Source organism: Cyprinodon variegatus, unplaced genomic scaffold (genome assembly GCF_000732505.1).
Source record: "Cyprinodon variegatus isolate N-32 unplaced genomic scaffold, C_variegatus-1.0 Scaffold390, whole genome shotgun sequence".
Taxonomy (NCBI): domain Eukaryota; kingdom Metazoa; phylum Chordata; class Actinopteri; order Cyprinodontiformes; family Cyprinodontidae; genus Cyprinodon; species Cyprinodon variegatus.
Genome location: NW_015150843.1, coordinates 123,501 through 141,236, shown reverse-complemented (window position 1 = coordinate 141,236; position 17,736 = coordinate 123,501). Strand labels below are relative to the sequence as shown.

At 35.2% G+C, this 17,736-nt stretch overlaps 1 protein-coding gene across 1 annotated transcript; it reads left to right on the top strand.

Moving 5' to 3' along the window:
- The first annotated feature begins 11,074 nt into the window (after positions 1-11,074).
- LOC107092687 (sodium/glucose cotransporter 1-like) lies at positions 11,075-16,814 on the top strand. The gene is made up of 11 exons (XM_015387292.1): positions 11,075-11,179; positions 11,268-11,373; positions 11,618-11,698; positions 11,809-12,017; positions 12,978-13,113; positions 14,144-14,251; positions 14,343-14,493; positions 14,579-14,747; positions 15,022-15,237; positions 16,288-16,390; positions 16,600-16,814. The coding sequence occupies exons 1-11, from the start codon at positions 11,084-11,086 to the stop codon at positions 16,812-16,814; spliced, it is 1,590 nt and encodes a 529-aa protein (XP_015242778.1). The 5' UTR covers positions 11,075-11,083.
- The last annotated feature ends 922 nt before the right edge of the window (positions 16,815-17,736 follow it).

Here is a 17,736-nt window from a genome sequence, read left to right as displayed (position 1 = left end):
AACCTACAGAGTCAGACTCTGAGCCATAGGGTGAGGGCTAATATAACGGCAGCATCCCCGCTAGAAGACGCACAGTGAGAAAACATGGCTTGAAAAGTCTCTTGCACAGATAGTTTAACAAGTTATTTGTTTTAAATGTAAATTGGTACATACATCCTCTAAATGAATAAAAAATGTAGATAAATCCTCCACCGCTGTTACAAGAAATTATTTATTATATTCCTAAATGTATATCTAGCAATGCTACCCATCCTTTCATGCCAGGATTGTCGGATCTGTTTCCAGCCTTAAAACAATGTGAAACCCCACCACCTTAGAATAAAAAAAATCACAGCATAAATTCCTCTGAACCTTCTGTTAAAACATTGACCCATAAAACACCTATTACAGAACACAGAGCCAAGTTATTACCAGGAAGTTAGGCTCTACTTCGGTATTACAGAAGCTAAAATCAATTAGCTTTGGATAATCATGTGACACTGGTATGTCAGAAGCTGATAACCTTTATCTTTAGGTCATCCTCTGGGACAGCAGCAATCTACTATTTAAGCTCCACGTCAGCCTCCTGTCCTTTGCTTTATAATTTTTTTTTCTCTCACCTCAACATCATCTTGCCTCTGATGTGGAGCTGGAAGTGAAGCGTTGGGAGTGATATTAGCAGGTTTTAATAACAATTGATCCTTATCTGTCTCATATACTGGCAAATTTTTTTCACTTTCTCCCAGGTCAGGACACGGTAGGTACGGCTGTTTGAAAACTGCTAACTTTAGTGTTTTACTGAACAACCAAGCCAGTCTTTAAATGAGGGAACAAAATAAAAAACAGATCCTTCTCAAACAGTTTAATTAGTTGTTCCTTATATTAGCTACTCTATACAGATTTGAGGCAACATGTATAAAATTTATCTAGATCAATTTATCAAACCTTCAGCCATACAAATATTCATAATTTTGGGTTCAGATATCACATAAATGCCCTTTTCTTAAAATCTCACATTTTGATAATCAAAGATTCTTGTTGTGGTGTATAAAGCAAGTCTTGTTCTTCTCCATGTCAATATACAAACAATGATCAACAGCAGAGAGGAGAATTACAATTTGAGAGGGGAATTTGTAATGAGACGATGTTGTGTTTCCACTACTTTTAAAAGTCTGGGGTCTAACCAAGACGGTGCTATGTTGTGAAATGGCTTAGATATAGAAATTAAAAAGACCAGAAGGAACCACTATTAAAAAGTTCAACAGTACGTATAAATATGTTAACTTTCAAAAATGTGCTTGCAACATGACAATCGTCAATAATTTGATGTATCCTTTCCCCCAAAATAAGATATTAGATATTAATGATATTGTGCTTTGAATTGTGATGCCCTTTTTTCAAAAGCGCTCACATGTCAAATGTGATATGAATATTGGGGGGTAGGTTTGTAAGAGTTCTCAAAATTTCTAGTTACTACTTTTGAGCTTTCTTTTTTAACGTCTTACCTGTCATGGTTTTGGTTCTGTTGTGCTTTACTTTGCTCCTTGTTTTTTAGTTTTATTGGTTTAATTCCTATTTTGTTGTAGTTTCTAGATTTATGTTCTCAGGTTTTTCTGTGGTTTTCCTTTGTTGCCCTCTTGTGTGTGTTCCTTTCCCCTTGGCTCCCTTGTTGTCTCCTCTCACACCTGCTCCTTGTCAGCTCGTTAGCCCTGTCTTTGTCTCAGTCAGCTGTCTTTGCTCTCTTCTCATGCAGTTGTCTACCCACCCCGTCTCTCCCTGGCTCCTCGTGTTTGGTTTCCCCAGTTGTCTCCATAGTTCTGGTTAGATTTACATTATTAGTTGGATTTTTTGGATTCCTGCCCTTTTGTTACTGTTCCTCACCATTAAACTGCAGGAAGTCTCCTCAGCCTCTCTGCCTCTGCATTTGGGTCCTCCAAACCACAACGTAACCTTGATATCATCTCTATGTACTGTAAACCTTGCTTTGAACTGCTACTCAAAGATGAATTTAATTTAATTCAATTCAATTTAATGATGGGAAAAATGGCTTAACCTTGGATAAGCATGGATATAAATTATGGCTAAGCTCTTACCTTATTAACACAACATGAGGCTCTTTTTGTATTTTTATTTTTGCATTGTGCACAAAAACTGGTACCGCACACAAAGCATATTTCTATCCAAAGGTTTACCTTTATCCATTCCTTCCTCCATACATCTGTTTTATATTTAACTCAGAACATGCACAACAGAGGTCATGGCTTGAACACTGAAAACAAATCCCATTATCTGCAAAAAGGAAGCTAAAAACCTGAGGTTCTCAAAACAGACACATTCTCACCATCATTAGACCTTGAGATCCTGTCCATGCATAACGCAAAGAAGTGGTAGTAGGTGTCAGTTTGCACTGTCAAATGTTTAACCTTTAACCCACAATAGTACCAAAATTGACTCATGGCCCAAACTGTTAGCTGAAATATAAGTATTTTAAAAATATATTAGAATATTTGGAAATCCAGTAATAAAAACAGTATGTACAACAAAAACATTTGGTTCTGTTTATTTCTGGGTGATGTCTTTAAACTTTATACACATAGGTATGTTTTATCAATATCATTTTAAATGTTTAGTTTAATCTCTGTAGAGCACAGGTCAGGTGTCCCATTCTGGTCCCTAAGATCTACTATACTACAGGTTCTTGATCAGGCCTACCCAGAGTCAGCCCTCAAGGGCCACTTTTCTGCAGGTATTAGAGGTTTCCCAAGTATAGCACAGCTGATTCTAATTTTTGCTGCTGATTTCCATTAATCAGCAATTATTAATGGAAATCAGCTGTGCTGAAGCAGGGAGACCTCACGGGTTGACTTAGGCAGACCTGTTCTGGATGCATCCTTGCTCCAACACAGCTGAATCACATAAAGGGCTCATTACCAGGCCTTTACAAAATTTGATGGCATGCTGAAGAAGTAATTCAGTCATTTGAATTAGCTTTGTTTGACCAGGAATGCATCTAAAACCTGCAGGGCAATAGATCATGAGGACCAGGGTTGGAGAGCTCTGCTGTAGAAGATCTCAAAACCCCATACTTCTAGATCATTCTGCTTATAAGTAAGAACAGGGCAGCCCTTAAAAAGATGCAAACTTATGCTCCAGTTGTAAAAATATATATTTGTTTGGAGGATATGGCTGTAATCCTTTATTAGGATTAAAACACACATAGACTGGACAACAAAACTCTATGACCCCCTTCAGCAGGTGCTCCTGAATTTGAGATTGTGGCTTTCTACACAAACCTCCTTTCTAACATCTGAGAATAAACTTCCACAGGTCTTTGTCCTGTCCTACCTTGAGAAACTGTGAGACCAGTATAAAATCTTTCTCTGGTCATAAGAAATATTTATGCATTTGTAGACATTCATTGATAACTGGACATTTTAATCTTCACTTTTGACACTGTTTTATTAAAGAGAGAAGAGCACTGTAATTAAGAGTGGCTCATAAATAATATGTTTCTGGTTGGCATCTTTCTATCTTTACATGAAGATAGCACATTTACACTGCAATGGCTAATATTCACAATTTGTTCCAAATTAAGGTAAGATTACAATTTTATAAGAAATTCACAATCTTTTTCTACTCAAAGTCAACTATGCTTAAAGCATTAATCGATGAATATTTAAATGTATTTTTATTTTGCCATGAACTTTCAAGTTTACTTATCATTTTTGTATTAAACACAGGACACTGAATGAAGGTTTAATGAAAGACAAACAACATAACAAAAAATATATATCCGGAAAGGTCCTGTAATATTTAACCAGTGAAGGACAAACCAAATGGTTGTAAATGTCCTCAGGATACATGCATGTGCAACTTCAATAAATCTCAGCTGTTCTGCCATTTTATTTGTTCAAAGTCCATGTGCTCACTTCTTATGTATTCACTCAGATGTGTGTGTGTTGTTATGGAATAAGGAAAAATAATATTCAGGGAAAGAGGGGTAGAATTACACAGACCAATGAAACTGCTGCTTTGCCTCCACCTAGTGGTGTGAAATATGTACAAAAGTTTTTTGGTAACATTTGGGGCATTCCAATTTTATTTTGTTTAAACCTGGTAATAATAGGGAAAGACACCCTTTGTATACCCTTTTTAGATAACAGCTTAAGAAAAAATCAGTTATTTTTTTGTTTTGTTTGTTTTCTTGAAAAACTTTTTTAACTTTCAGATTCACATTATTATCTTGGTTTTATAACTTAGTCTGGTTAACTGCATGACACGAGTACAAGACGTGTACTGTTTTATCATAGATAAAGACTTTCATTACATTATATGATGTACAACAAAACTTTGATAGAACAAACCAGTTTCAGCTTATAAAATATATTAAATGCAAACATTTGGTCATATATGCAGCTTATGCACACAAACAAAACTTCCTTAATAACTTTCTTCCAGGTAGTTTTATCTCCTGATTCTACATAAGCTACAAATTCATTTCAAAGATGATATGTTTGCTATCTGTTGTGCTGATCTTTGATATAATGTCATATTAAAAGGTTAAAGATCAACATGCAGGCTTATGTTGATTCAAACACTAAGATAAGATATCGAATGTACTGTTCATTTCCAAATAACTAAAGTTTGAATAGAAAAAAAGAATGAATCAAATTTTATTTATTGTCAAATCTTAGTGTTCATTACCAGCCCAATGTGGCTGAAATCAAACAGCTCTGCAAAGACGATTGTGCTGAAATTCCTCTGCAGTGTTTTGCACATTAACTGTGTCTAATCCTTGATCCCCAATTTATAGGCTTCACCAAAATAAGCATGCGCGGTTAAAGTATTATTCAGGGTTTGTTTGATGCAAAAGGACTTGATTTTATATCACATAAAATACATCACAGATACATGCACAGAATTATAAAACTCTGGTTTAACTGCGCCTATAGTAACAGTTAGATATAGTTTACTTTGTCTAAACTCTGTGGAAGACCAAGGTCCTGTCCGAGGTGTACCTACTGTAGTCTCTGTGTGAATAAGTAAACCTACAGATGGATGTATGGGCAATCAAATGAAATCTGTATAATTATTTTAAGAGTAAAGAGATGTAATATATTGTGAAAATCAATTTCAAAAACCTCTTTTAATTTATTGTTGATGCCTGAAAAACAACGTTATTAATAACAGCTATAAATTGCAGAAGTCACTTTAAGCTCTGCAAGTATGAAGGACGCCATCTGTTTTGTAATAAATGTGTTTTCTAACTGAAAAATAGCAATTTTTCCTTGATTTTACTGTAAGTGTCTTGACAAGCAGTGGAAGTGTCTAAACTATTTTAACTTTTCTGGTTCTGTTTATTTTGAAATATTAATGTTTGTTTTATTTACAAAGGGACCACTTTTTGTATAATTTCAAAGAAAATTAAGATAGATACATTTAGTTGAGGATCATAGTATTAAAAGTACTATTGAAATGAAATTATAACTGGATCTATCTATTAAAATAAACAATTGACTTATCTATGTTCACAAAAATATATTTTAATAATTAACTAATGAGATAAACAGAAGCATAACTAAGCTCCTGGGAAGACAGAACTTGGAGTGAAATTATCTTCACAGCTAAGATTGTTTGTAGTTTTAAATACCACAGCTAAACCACTGAAAAAATATTAACTTGATGCACATGAGGATAGCTTTATTCCTTATTCTATCCAAGTTTACAAACTTTGAAATACTCTAATTTTCTTTATCTAGTTTGTTCCTTCTGGTGTTTATGTTTACGCAATTCTTTAAATTATTCCTGTAGAATTTTTTATAAGTTTTTACTTAGCTCCCAATTTACTGTAAAATCTATCATTCCTTCAGGTTGGTGTTATTCTTAGTTGATCTAAAAAATGTTTTTGTCTTTCCTTTTTACCTTTTGGGTTGGTTCCTAGTGATTTTTATGCTGGAATGTGTTCTGCTTTAGTTTTGTTGCTGTCTTTTTTTCTGAGTTCACCTGCATTATTGCTATCCAGCTGTTTCCTCTGTAACTTCCTTCACAGCTGCAAACTGTTAACAATCAACCACCTGCTCCTTGTATACTAATTACCTCTCCAACAATTATCTACGTTGCTCTCAGTCAGCTGTTTTTGTAGCTGTACAACTTTATCTGTGTCTCTTCTTCTGAGCATTTTGTGTTGAATTCTGATTTTCATTGTAATAAATCCATCTGTCTCCATCCTGCATTTGGGTCCTCAACAACAACCAGTTATGAAAACCGGTGGAGAAATTTTCGGATTGATTTGTCATGGTCCGCTGTTTTCACCTAATGCAAAATAGGTTGGTTCTGCAGAAAATGTATACCCCATGTATTGCTGAATGAATGATTCAGTTTCTGCAGAGTGTAATTTTGTAAGCATCTTATGATTATATCACATGGATTAGGAGCTGTAAATGACTTGCATCTTTTTTACGACCCTACCCCAATCATACCAAAAGCTAATTATTAACATCTAGCTAAAAATAAATCATTATCAAGAGCATTAAATGTCATTGTAATAGGGTGAAGTCAGGGTTAAGAGCTATTTACCTGTTTTATACCTACATGAAAATCCTTTTAGGCAATGTTCAGATTAAAACTCTACTGATATAAGCATTTTTTTTTATCTCTGTGAGACTGCCATTTTAAGCATAGGTTTTCCGGGACATACAGGAACTAAGATTAGTAAAGCTAATGAACAATAATATGGATACTGATACTGTTTCCCTAAAATCCAAATATAAAATATTGTGTTTGCAAATTTGTTTATTGGGAAGCAGTAGTATACTCTGCCCCTTTAACTACTCTGCCCCCTTAACTACTAATAATATAGAACAAATAAAGCCTTGTTTTATATAAATACCCATCACTGATAGAATATGTTTCCTACAATGAATGAAAAATGTTTAAGGGTTAAAAAAATAAAAAGTGCTAACAAATCCTGCAGCTGGAGAGGGCAACAGTGGCTGTTATTGTAGACTGATGGATATCCATATTGTTTTCATTCTTTTGTTTGTTTTAGTGGTGGTAGCAGTGATGACAATGATCTGGACACAAACTTTATTACAGCAGAATAACACGCGTATAACACGCACACAACATGACCGTCCCTCCCTCTATCATGTTCTGTCACACATGCAAATAATAAAGATAGAGAGGTGTTGCGCTTTTATTGTAGTCATAGTGAATTGACTCCAGCACGCAGCATCATCCTTTCTTGATCTTCCAACTCCTGGAAAAATGACCTGGGATTATTTTGGATTTAACAGCATCACAAGAAATGCAAGAAATGGAACTGATAAAATTGCAATTAACAATCCAGCAGACATATCTGTTATTGTTATTTACTTTTTGGTTGTCCTGGCTGTGGGATTAGGGGTAAGTTTTGCAAACATTTTTTAGAGATTTTTTGGGTTGTTTTTTGTTTTTTTTACAATCATACATTGCTTTATGAAATTTAATTGAACTGATTTCTCTTCAAAGAAAAAGGCAGATAAATCTCACAGCAGAACAGGAATCAGGCATGCATAGGTCTACTAATGTATTGTACTCACTGTCTACAAATCTAAAGCAGTTTTTTAGAAGCTGCAAGAAATTTTTTTTTATCTTTTTCTTTTACTATTTACTGTCAATCCGTCAGCAGAATGATTCGCAAAAATTTGCCCACAAAGTAATGGATGAGAAGATCTGGGGAATATTTAGCAATGTTTTTGTTTTCTTGACATGTGCCCTTGTCCTAATGTAGGCTATGGTCCGCACCAACCGAGCCACGGTGGGTGGATTTTTCCTTGCAGGAAGGAGTATGGTATGGTTGCCGGTGGGTATCTATCTAACCTGCATAAAACAATCAGCTCTTGTCCAAAATTGCACCTCACTCTGACTCTATATATTTACAGCTGAAAGTAGATATTTACATACATGATTTTCAATATCAGATATTAAATCAGATTACTCTTTTTTTTTCTCTCGATTCTAGGGTTAATAGGATTAACTACCTTGCAAACTCTTATGATTTATCCCTAATAATCTGTTTGAAACGGTTTTTCAATAAGCTAGAAAAGCCAAGAGGATGATGATATGGTTTGTAAACTTCTGAGAGACTCATGCAAAATATGAAGTTAGATTCAGACACACCTTTGGATGTGTATTAAGTTAGCTCCTCAAACACACTGTCTCTTAATGTGCATTATAGAGAGAGCTATGAAATAAGGAAAAATAAACAGAAGGAAAGCTGTGGACCCTCATTAACCTGACTCATCCATGTGAACAACTTTCAGACGCCTGAAGTTACAATATGCATTTATACAAAACACTTTATTAAAGGGGAAACACCAGGGGGAAGTCCATGGCTATCATACTGTAGCATTAACCCCAAACAGGGCAAAATATATTTTGAAGCTGCTACCTAGAGTTGGTGCATCATTCTATAGATTGAGTCTTTACTTTTACCAAAACAGATCTTAATTTACATTGCAGCCTTTAAAGTAATTTTACCTTTTGTAAATGCAGTTACTGTAGGTTACGGAAAAACATTTTTTTTTCTTTGAAGGCATGTCTGATCATCTGTTAAGACTTTTAATGTTTAGCTGAAATGATCATTATTACAACTGGGCAAAAGAGAGGGTAAACTTGGAGCTCATACTCATTTAACTGATTAAACTCTAATAGTTATTCTGCACTCATCACTCTAGGAAGTCTCTGGTGAATTGGCTGTTATCTATTTGATTTGAAGACAAGGATTTTCAGCCTTTCACTCTTCCAGGGTGACTAAATCAGGCATAATCATTGTCTCACAAATTTTAATAAAGTGAAAATGGGGATCATATTGCAACAAAACTTACTCCCCAGCAATCTATGAGACATTGCTGTAGAGAATAGACATCTACTGTACATCAGATTTCCTTTGGGATAAATGATTAATGAATGATTAACGATGATTTTGTATTGAATTTCAATTTCAGATTCTCATATCTAATAACTACAAGTGATTGAAATAGTATTTCTAGTCATAAATGCTTGACTATATTTCTTCCTTTTATGTGTGTTGTCATTAGATTATTGATTAGTAGGCTCAGTGCCCTTCCCTGTAGTGATTCCTTGTTGACTTTACCTTTGTTTGAGCTGTAGACTCCATGTTCCTCTAACAGAGGAGGCAGAAAGAAAGTTGTTTTCAAATTATTTTGTGTATCACTGTTGGAAAATGGAAAAGTGGGCATTTTTGCAAATTAAAGGTAAATATAGTGAAAATAAGGCATAAAGGACTATGTAAGATTAGGGCCAATGGGTAGAAAAAATCATTTGTCAAAAAGGTGAGGAAGACAAATTCAGTTGATTTCTTTATTAAATTATTGGCCTTGTAGATATTTCTGTAAATACATTTCCTGTATAATTGAGGACAAAACCCAACTCTTCATATGCTGGCTGATTTGTATCTAAGAGATTTTTACATTATTATATAAAGACTTTTTTATCCAAAGCCAGATTTTAGATAGATAGATAGATAGATAGATAGATAGATAGATAGATAGATAGATAGATAGATAGATAGATAGATAGATAGATAGATAGNAATTTTTTCTTTACGTTGTTTGTCTTGCTTATCAGATAGTTTTCCAATATAACCAGTTTGGTCTCAGAAACTCTGTGGTGATGATGCCATTCTTGTTGCTAATGTTTAACGCTACTGTATAATGTATATTACATTGAAAACAATTCTCACATTTACTTCTACCAACATTGATGGCAAGCAGATGCTGTTTTTTTTTTGTGCTTATTGTTTTAGCAACTGGAGGCTCCCCTTATAGATGGCTTATTAATAAGATATACATGTGTTGATAATTAATCCATAAACTCATTCAGAATTGTTTATAACATATTAATTAACGGTGAGCATATAATTATAATTTTATTAGTTTGTGAATATGAAAATCTTGCCACTATACATCTTGCCTGCAAGTAAAATAAAAACAGCTTTTAAGGTGACCTTGCAACTGTCCAACCCTCCGTCTGTCCAGCACTGTTGCCATTGATTGGACATGCAAATATCTATTCGGAAGTGTTTTGGCATCCTGGTTGGTTTGTTGGATGGAAAGCCATATAACCCATATTAAGAACAGCTACTCATGACAGTCAAGTTTCTTGTGATTAATAATCATGTCTTTGTTAAACTAAAAGACAACTCGTTAAAAGAGGCCATAAGAACACGTAATATTTCCTTTCTTTGGAATTAAAATAGTTCAAATCAGTAGGAAGGTAACGTCATTATACTTGTCAGTAACAAGAATATTCTTAAGGGTGTACAGTACTGGATGATGTTCTTTTTCCGGGTGGTCCTCCTAATTGTCAATTATTCTGGCTTTACATAAAGCTGTCCTAAGTGCTCGTCCCCATTTTCACTTACCTATGGGGAGTCTGACATAGTGGAAAAATTGCAATTCTTTTGGAAACTAAGCTTGAATAAGCGATGGAAACAGGAAACAGAGCATTCATGAGGAGAAATGGGTTTGTGCATGATCTCACACGTGTTTAATAGGCATTCCCTCTCAGGATCGGGTACAAGGTTGTGCATGTACATTTTTTTAAAGGGGAGAGGGCAGAACTTATCAAAAATATGTGAAAATCACCTATACAACACAGAGTCTTCAGTGTTAAAGAAAATTGTCATTTTCATTGCCTTCTAACATTTTTCTAAACTGTTAATAGATTGGAGCGTCCCTGTTTGCCAGCAACATTGGCAGCGTCCACTTTGTAGGGCTTGCTGGAACTGCTGCAGCTTCTGGGATAGCTATTGCTGGGTTTGAATGGAATGTGAGTAATTGTTTTAGGATGTCATTAAGAAACTCATGTTATCTCTGTGAGGTATGCTAATAGCCTTTCATTAGATTTGATTCACAGAATATAAAAAAATTGTTTTGTGTGTTTCAGGCACTAATTCTTGTTGTTGTTTTGGGATGGGTCTTTGTACCAATCTACATAAAGGCAGGGGTAAATAACAAAACACAGACAACACATTTTTCTAGATTTCACAATTATAAAAAAAAAACAAAGTCTTATCATGATGTTTGTTTAGGTTATAACCATGCCTGAGTATCTGAAGAAGAGGTTTGGAGGACAGCGTATTCGCATCTATCACTCTGTGTTGTCCCTCCTCCTCTATGCCTTCACTCAGATCTCTGTAAGTTTATGTGACTGCTTTAAAAAAAAACTTTCTGCAGAAAGACAAAGCCATTTCACTTACAATCTTGTTTTTTGTCCGATTTCAGGCCGACATTTTCTCCGGCGCCATTTTCATCCAACAGGCTCTTGGGTGGAACATCTATGTTGCCGTTATTGCTCTTTTGGCAGTCACTGCATTGTATACTGTCACAGGTCTGTCATAAGAAGGAAATCCTCTTTTACAGTTATAAATTTTTTCCTTATAAACTACAAGGAAGACGCCTTATCATAGTAATACAGGCCGTGCCTCTCTCAAGGCCATATCTAGGGCAGTTTACTGTATGTTTAGCAATTAGCAAAAGTAAGTAATAAAAGTTATATAAGAACATAATAACACATCTTTATTGAGCATATTTCCCCATTTGATTCTGAATGAAATTTCTATTCCTTTTTCTAGGTGGACTGGCGGCAGTGATATACACAGACACTTTACAGACAGTCATAATGGTTACTGGATCCTTTGTTCTCATGGGTTTTGGTAATATGCTGTTATTATTGTTTATCATTTTTGCATGTTATTAGTAATCAGTTATATAACACTATTGAGGACTGAAAGAGTAAACCTTTTGATTCTCCAACTACCCTCAGCTTTTAATGAAGTGGGCGGCTATGAAAGGTTCCAGGAACTTTACTGGACTGCGATCCCTTCAGTCACTGGGAATATCAGCGCAGAGTGCTACACGCCTCGGAAAGACTCCTTCCATCTTTTTAGAGATCCAATAACTGGAGACATGCCATGGCCTGGCCTGGTGTTTGGACTCACAATCCAGGCCACGTGGTTCTGGTGCACTGATCAGGTTGGTAAGAAAGATGATCATCTTCTCTTGCTGTGTAGAGATGTTTTCTCCGGTGACTTAGTAACAGGCTTAACAACATAACAGAAGCAATCAAATACCATAAACTCATTGAGATGACTATTACATAACAGTTTCATCTTGCCAACTTTTGGGTAGAATCATTAAGGCGATTTTGAAATATACCTTGGAATTAGATCATGAACTGTGAACTGAACTGCAATTCAAAATGATTTAGGAATTAAAAATCTGAAAGGCGCCTGCACATAGAATCTCCACTTCATACATATACATGTACATATTTACATTTTATTTTACTTTGATGATGTTGTTAAAAGATAGATGTAATCAGTGCTCATAACTAGTTTAGTCAAGTTTGTAACAATTTCTACCTGATACAATTTCGTGACAAACTCACAAAAATCATGTAAGCTTGTTTTTAGGTTAAGCATTGTAATATAGTTACTACAGGATAAATTGACCCACTGTTTCTGCTCTGATAAATTTCAGTATATTTTCAACTCACTCATGGGGTCATGAGAATTAAAATAAAGTAGTATTACTTGATAACTTGGATATACTGGAACTGTATATACAACAAAGAAGAGGTCATATTCGCAAAAACAGACCTGAAGCCAATGAATAGTCCTTAAAAGTATGCATAATATGAGAAGTACATTACTTAACACAATTTGATGCAGACACTGGAAAGCTGCTTTGTATTTATCTTTGAAGCAAAAAATCTAATTCTTAGAAAACCAACATAACAGCTAAAGCCATGCTCAGCCAAATATGTGTAAAGCTGAGTATGACCACACCTATTTGACTTTACAATTTTGGCTGCATCTTACGACAGCATACAAATCACCTGTTTTATCCTGTGCTGAATTGATGTGTCAGTATGTTTAGCACCAATGAATTTCTGTGTGGAAATCTGATTGTTTTATTCACATTTTTTTGTAGGTGATTGTGCAGCGCTGCCTATCAGCCAAGAATCTCTCTCATGTTAAAGCAGGTTGCATCTTATGCGGGTACCTGAAGATACTGCCCATGTTTCTTATGGTTCTTCCTGGGATGATAAGTAGGATCCTCTATCCAGGTACCTAAATTGTTTTGTACCCTTTTCTGACTATTTAGCATCTGTGTGTTTCTTCAATGTTTTTAAAATACAAGTAGTACAGGACAGTGGTTTCCAACCCTGCTCCTCAGGAGCCACTATCCTGTAGGTTTTATGTGTGTTTCTGGCACACCTGCATCAACTCAGTACAGTACCACAGTCCTGCACGTTTTAGAACAGCAGTGCTAAAGTCCAGTCCTCAAGAGCTACTGTACTATCTTGCAACTTTTTGATGCACCCCATTTTTAACACACCTGAAGTGGCTTGTTAACGTGCCCCTGGTGGACTAAACGAGGGGATTGTGTCTTTCGATTCAGGTATATTAGAGAACAGATGCCTCTAAAAGTTAAGGGATGGTAGCTCTTGATAGATGTTTGCCTGCTCCACACACCTGACTTAAATAATTGGGTGATTAACAGGCTGATGCAGTCCTTGAAGGCTGTAGGGGAGGCACTGCAATCAGTTGATGCAGTTGTGCTGGAGCAGAAACACATGGAAAACAAACAGGATAGTGGGTCCTGAAGAATAACATTCCTTTGTCATTACACTAATAATTTGACACTGTAGCATGAATAACAGACACATCAGGTTGCCAAATTTTGATTTTTTCATTTCAAGTTCTATTAGATTTGGGGTGAGGATATTCATATGCATCCCTGTTGCAGAATAGACACAGCTTCAACTCAAATGCCACAGTAAATCACCAAATTAGGTTACTTGGTCACCTCCTGTACTAGGCAGAGATCATTCCATCTCCTAGGAGCTCTAAGGGAAAGATAAACATTTATCACAACTTAGTTTATGATCAGAAATAAGTATATGAGCTTTGCAGTGCTAGAGTATTAAAACTCAATTTTTTATTTGAAATCAAAAACAGCAGCATAAGTAACTTTTCTAATCAGGTGAATCCTCGAATACCAGCCGTAATCCTAACTGACAAGTACTATTTAAAATACAAGAAAATATATTCAAAGATAATAAAGCAGTATTATCTATGTGATATTAATTACAGACATAGTGGCATGTGTGGACCCAGATGAATGTAAAAAGTACTGTGGGACTAGTGTTGGATGCACCAACATTGCCTATCCCAAAATGGTGGTGGACCTCATGCCCAATGGTTTGTTGATTAATACCATTATTTTAAATTCTAAATGCACATTTTGACTTCTTCCAATTTCCGCTGCTCTTACTCAACAACTCTCTTTTAGGTTTGAGGGGTTTGATGCTGTCGGTGATGCTGGCCTCTTTAATGAGCTCCCTTACCTCAATATTCAACAGTGCTAGCACTCTTTTCACCATGGACATCTACACTAAGGTTCGACCCACTGCCAAAGAGAGGGAACTGATGATCGCTGGCAGGTAGTTTAAGCTTTTTTTTTTCTATATTTGTATTGTTCCTCTTTTGACTTTTATAGTAACTGCATGGTTGTTTTGAACTTTACAGGGTGTTTATCCTCATATTAATTGCTATAAGCATTGCCTGGATTCCTATGGTGCAGTCAGCCCAGAGTGGACAGCTGTTTGACTACATCCAGTCGATCATCAGCTATCTGGCTCCACCCATTGCAGCTGTCTTTTTTCTTGCCCTTTTTTACAAACGTGTCAACGAGCCTGTGAGTTTTTGTTTAAGTTTAATTAAAGCTTTTGATTGTCAACAAGTTGTCCATTACTGAAACTGAAATCTTGATTACAATTTAAATTGTAGATGACAATTGATTGATTGATTAGTCAAAGAGGATACAATAAGATTTTATATCTTTACAAAGAGATGTTTTGCACTTTATTAGGGGTTGCATAACATTTAAAAAAATATTTAACTTATTTTTTTCTGAAGTTTTGGAGGATGATTCATTTAAAAGCACAATAATTTCCTTCTCTGTTATTCAGGGTGCCTTTTATGGACTTACCGTTGGCCTGGTAATAGGACTATCCAGGATGATTACGGAGTTCATCTATGGCACAGGAAACTGTGTCAGTCCAAGCAACTGTCCCACAATTATATGCGGCGTACACTACCTGTACTTCGGGATGATCCTCTTTACTGTGTCCTGTATAGTCATAATCGGAGTGTCTCTGTTGACCAAACCCATTCCGGACAAGCATGTAAGTGACAGCTGTACAATAAAATTAGATTTATTTTTACATACCAAAATAAGTAACTTTTGACTAGAGGTCAGCTCTGTACCCAACATAATTGAACTGAGAGACTACATTTAGGATTCTTCACACAAAGATAAGGTATATATCTTTAGTGGGATCAAAATAAAATAATTTTTCCATTTGGTTCTATCCAGCAGGACAATTATTAATGCATCATCACAAATTCCAGCTATAACACTAAGAAAATTCCCATAAATTGTTCATTTGACTAATAACTCATCATGAGGTTGTGTTGTTTCTGACATTTTTTTTTTGTTTAAATTCATATACGGTAGATTGATCTAAGTACCTAATATCCTCAACCCTTATATGGCTGCTCCTGACATGCCTGTATGACAACACAAAATAATATTTTGTTCTAATAAAACAGTCTCATATATCGTATTGTACATTTCACTATTTGTATTCATAAAATTCAGTGTAGTCAATGATCTTTGTTAGCCTTTTATTTGATTTTTAAGGTTGTTTCTCTATACATAAAAAAATTGGTGAATTGGCATTGTTAAGGTGTACAGCAGGGTTCCTAAATTTTGTCTCTGAAGGATTGAGATCCTGCACCTTTCAGGCGTGACTTTGTCCCATAAAACCTGAGTCAAACAGTCAGGTAACTGGAAGGACTGTGGAGGCAGTACCGTAATTTAGCCATTTGTTTCAGATGTAGGAGCACAGACACAGCTAAGAGGAACAGGACATCGGACCTTGACAACAGTAATTTCAGAAGCCTGATGTACAGAAAAAGTCCTTATAGTGACCTGATTATTTGACCCAAGTGTGTTAAATCAGAGAGACACGTCTAAAAGTTGCGGGAAACCGGAACTTGAGGACTGGGGCTTGACACCTGTGCTCTAAAGAAACACATGTTTGCAAACTGTACATGAGATTAACCACAATGAAGTCATATTTTGAATTGAAATATCAGTTTATACAATTCTCTTTGATAGACAAACATTTTATTTTTAAATTGAAAATATTTTCGCTATCTTTATTTACCAGCTGTATCGATTATGTTGGAGCCTGAGGGACAGTACGGAGGAAAGAGAAGACATTGAACCAGACGACTGGATTAATGATGAGGAGGATGAAGAAAACGAAGATGGTAAAAAGCATTTACACATATTTTATATATCAGTCATAATAGCTGTAAAATGACACATTTATTGGATGGTCTAAATACAAAACTATTCAAAATGATAAAAACTACAAAATACCTGTTAAAGTACTCCAACTTAGATAATTAAGGTACCATAGATGTGTTTTGACTTTTTTGTCCAGTTAAAAAAAAGCCTTTTTTTTAATGTCGTACAGAACCTGAGGAGGAACCTGGCCTCTGCAAAAAAGCCATCATGTGTTTTTGCGGACTGGAGCGGAAAAAAGCCATAAAACTGACTCCAGAGGAGCAAGCAGCACTTAAAAAGAAGCTCACTGATACAACAGAAGACCCATTTTGGAGGAATATCGTTAATATTAACGCCGTCATTCTATTATGTGTTGCTGTGTTCTTTCATGGATACTATGGTTAGACAAATTTAGCATTAATTATTCATATAAAAGGTCTTTTTGTTGACTCAGAGGGTTAAATATACATACAAATGAGTACACGCTGTCATTTGCTTTGCTTGTTACCCAGTATTTTTTCCTGTTTTATGCAATTTTAAAGCGTGTTTCTTTCAGAGCCTTTTACTTTCAAGATATTTGATTTGAGTAGAATAGAATAGAGTACACTAAAATAGAGTAGAACAGAAAAGAAAAGAATAAAATAGAATTATATTGGTATTGTTATTCAAAGTCTTTATTGTCAATGGATGGGTAAGCTTCCTGGCATGAAAGACAAATAAACAAAGTATTAAAATGGACCAAGCACAAAAAGGAACATTGAGAAATAAAACAACCAATGAAAACAGTATTTGGTAAATTCTGGTTGCAGGAGCTAACAAGTACAATATGCTATGACATACAAACTTATCTCATCAAAAAGATGAATCATCAACCTCCTGACATCACAGTTTACCTGTGTAAAGGTTTCTCAATGAAATAAGACATTTCCATTTTCTTTTGTTGCACATCTCAGAAATATAGCTTCCGGTTAGCTCCACTTTATTTGATATAAACGACAGATTGAAATTGATCAAATTCACAGTAACAACATATTGATTCATGAATTAGATTTATGGTGACACACAGAGGTGCTTCTTTCAATTGTGATTTTTTTTTTTTTAAGAATTGTTGCTATAAATACTTGGATAAATGGTATTGTTTTTTTGTTTTTTTTGGAAATAATAAGCTTTGGTTTTTGTTCCCTCATGTCAATGATACTAGCACACATCCGGTCATTAAATTTTTTGCTTTTATGCATTGATAGTGTTCCTTTTCCTGTGGGAAGTTGTATTTTATCATGTCTTTCCAATCTCTGGCAGCTGAAAATCACTTTATATGTAATAAAAG

Bases quoted from the DNA above. Each gene is read 5' to 3' on its own strand.
- LOC107092687 (XM_015387292.1), top strand. From the start codon at position 11,084: ATGCCTGAGTATCTGAAGAAGAGGTTTGGAGGACAGCGTATTCGCATC. The intron at 14,748-15,021 runs GTGAGTTTTTGT...TCTGTTATTCAG, and splicing joins ACAAACGTGTCAACGAGCCT to GGTGCCTTTTATGGACTTAC. The intron at 16,391-16,599 runs GTAAAAAGCATT...AATGTCGTACAG, and splicing joins GGATGAAGAAAACGAAGATG to AACCTGAGGAGGAACCTGGC.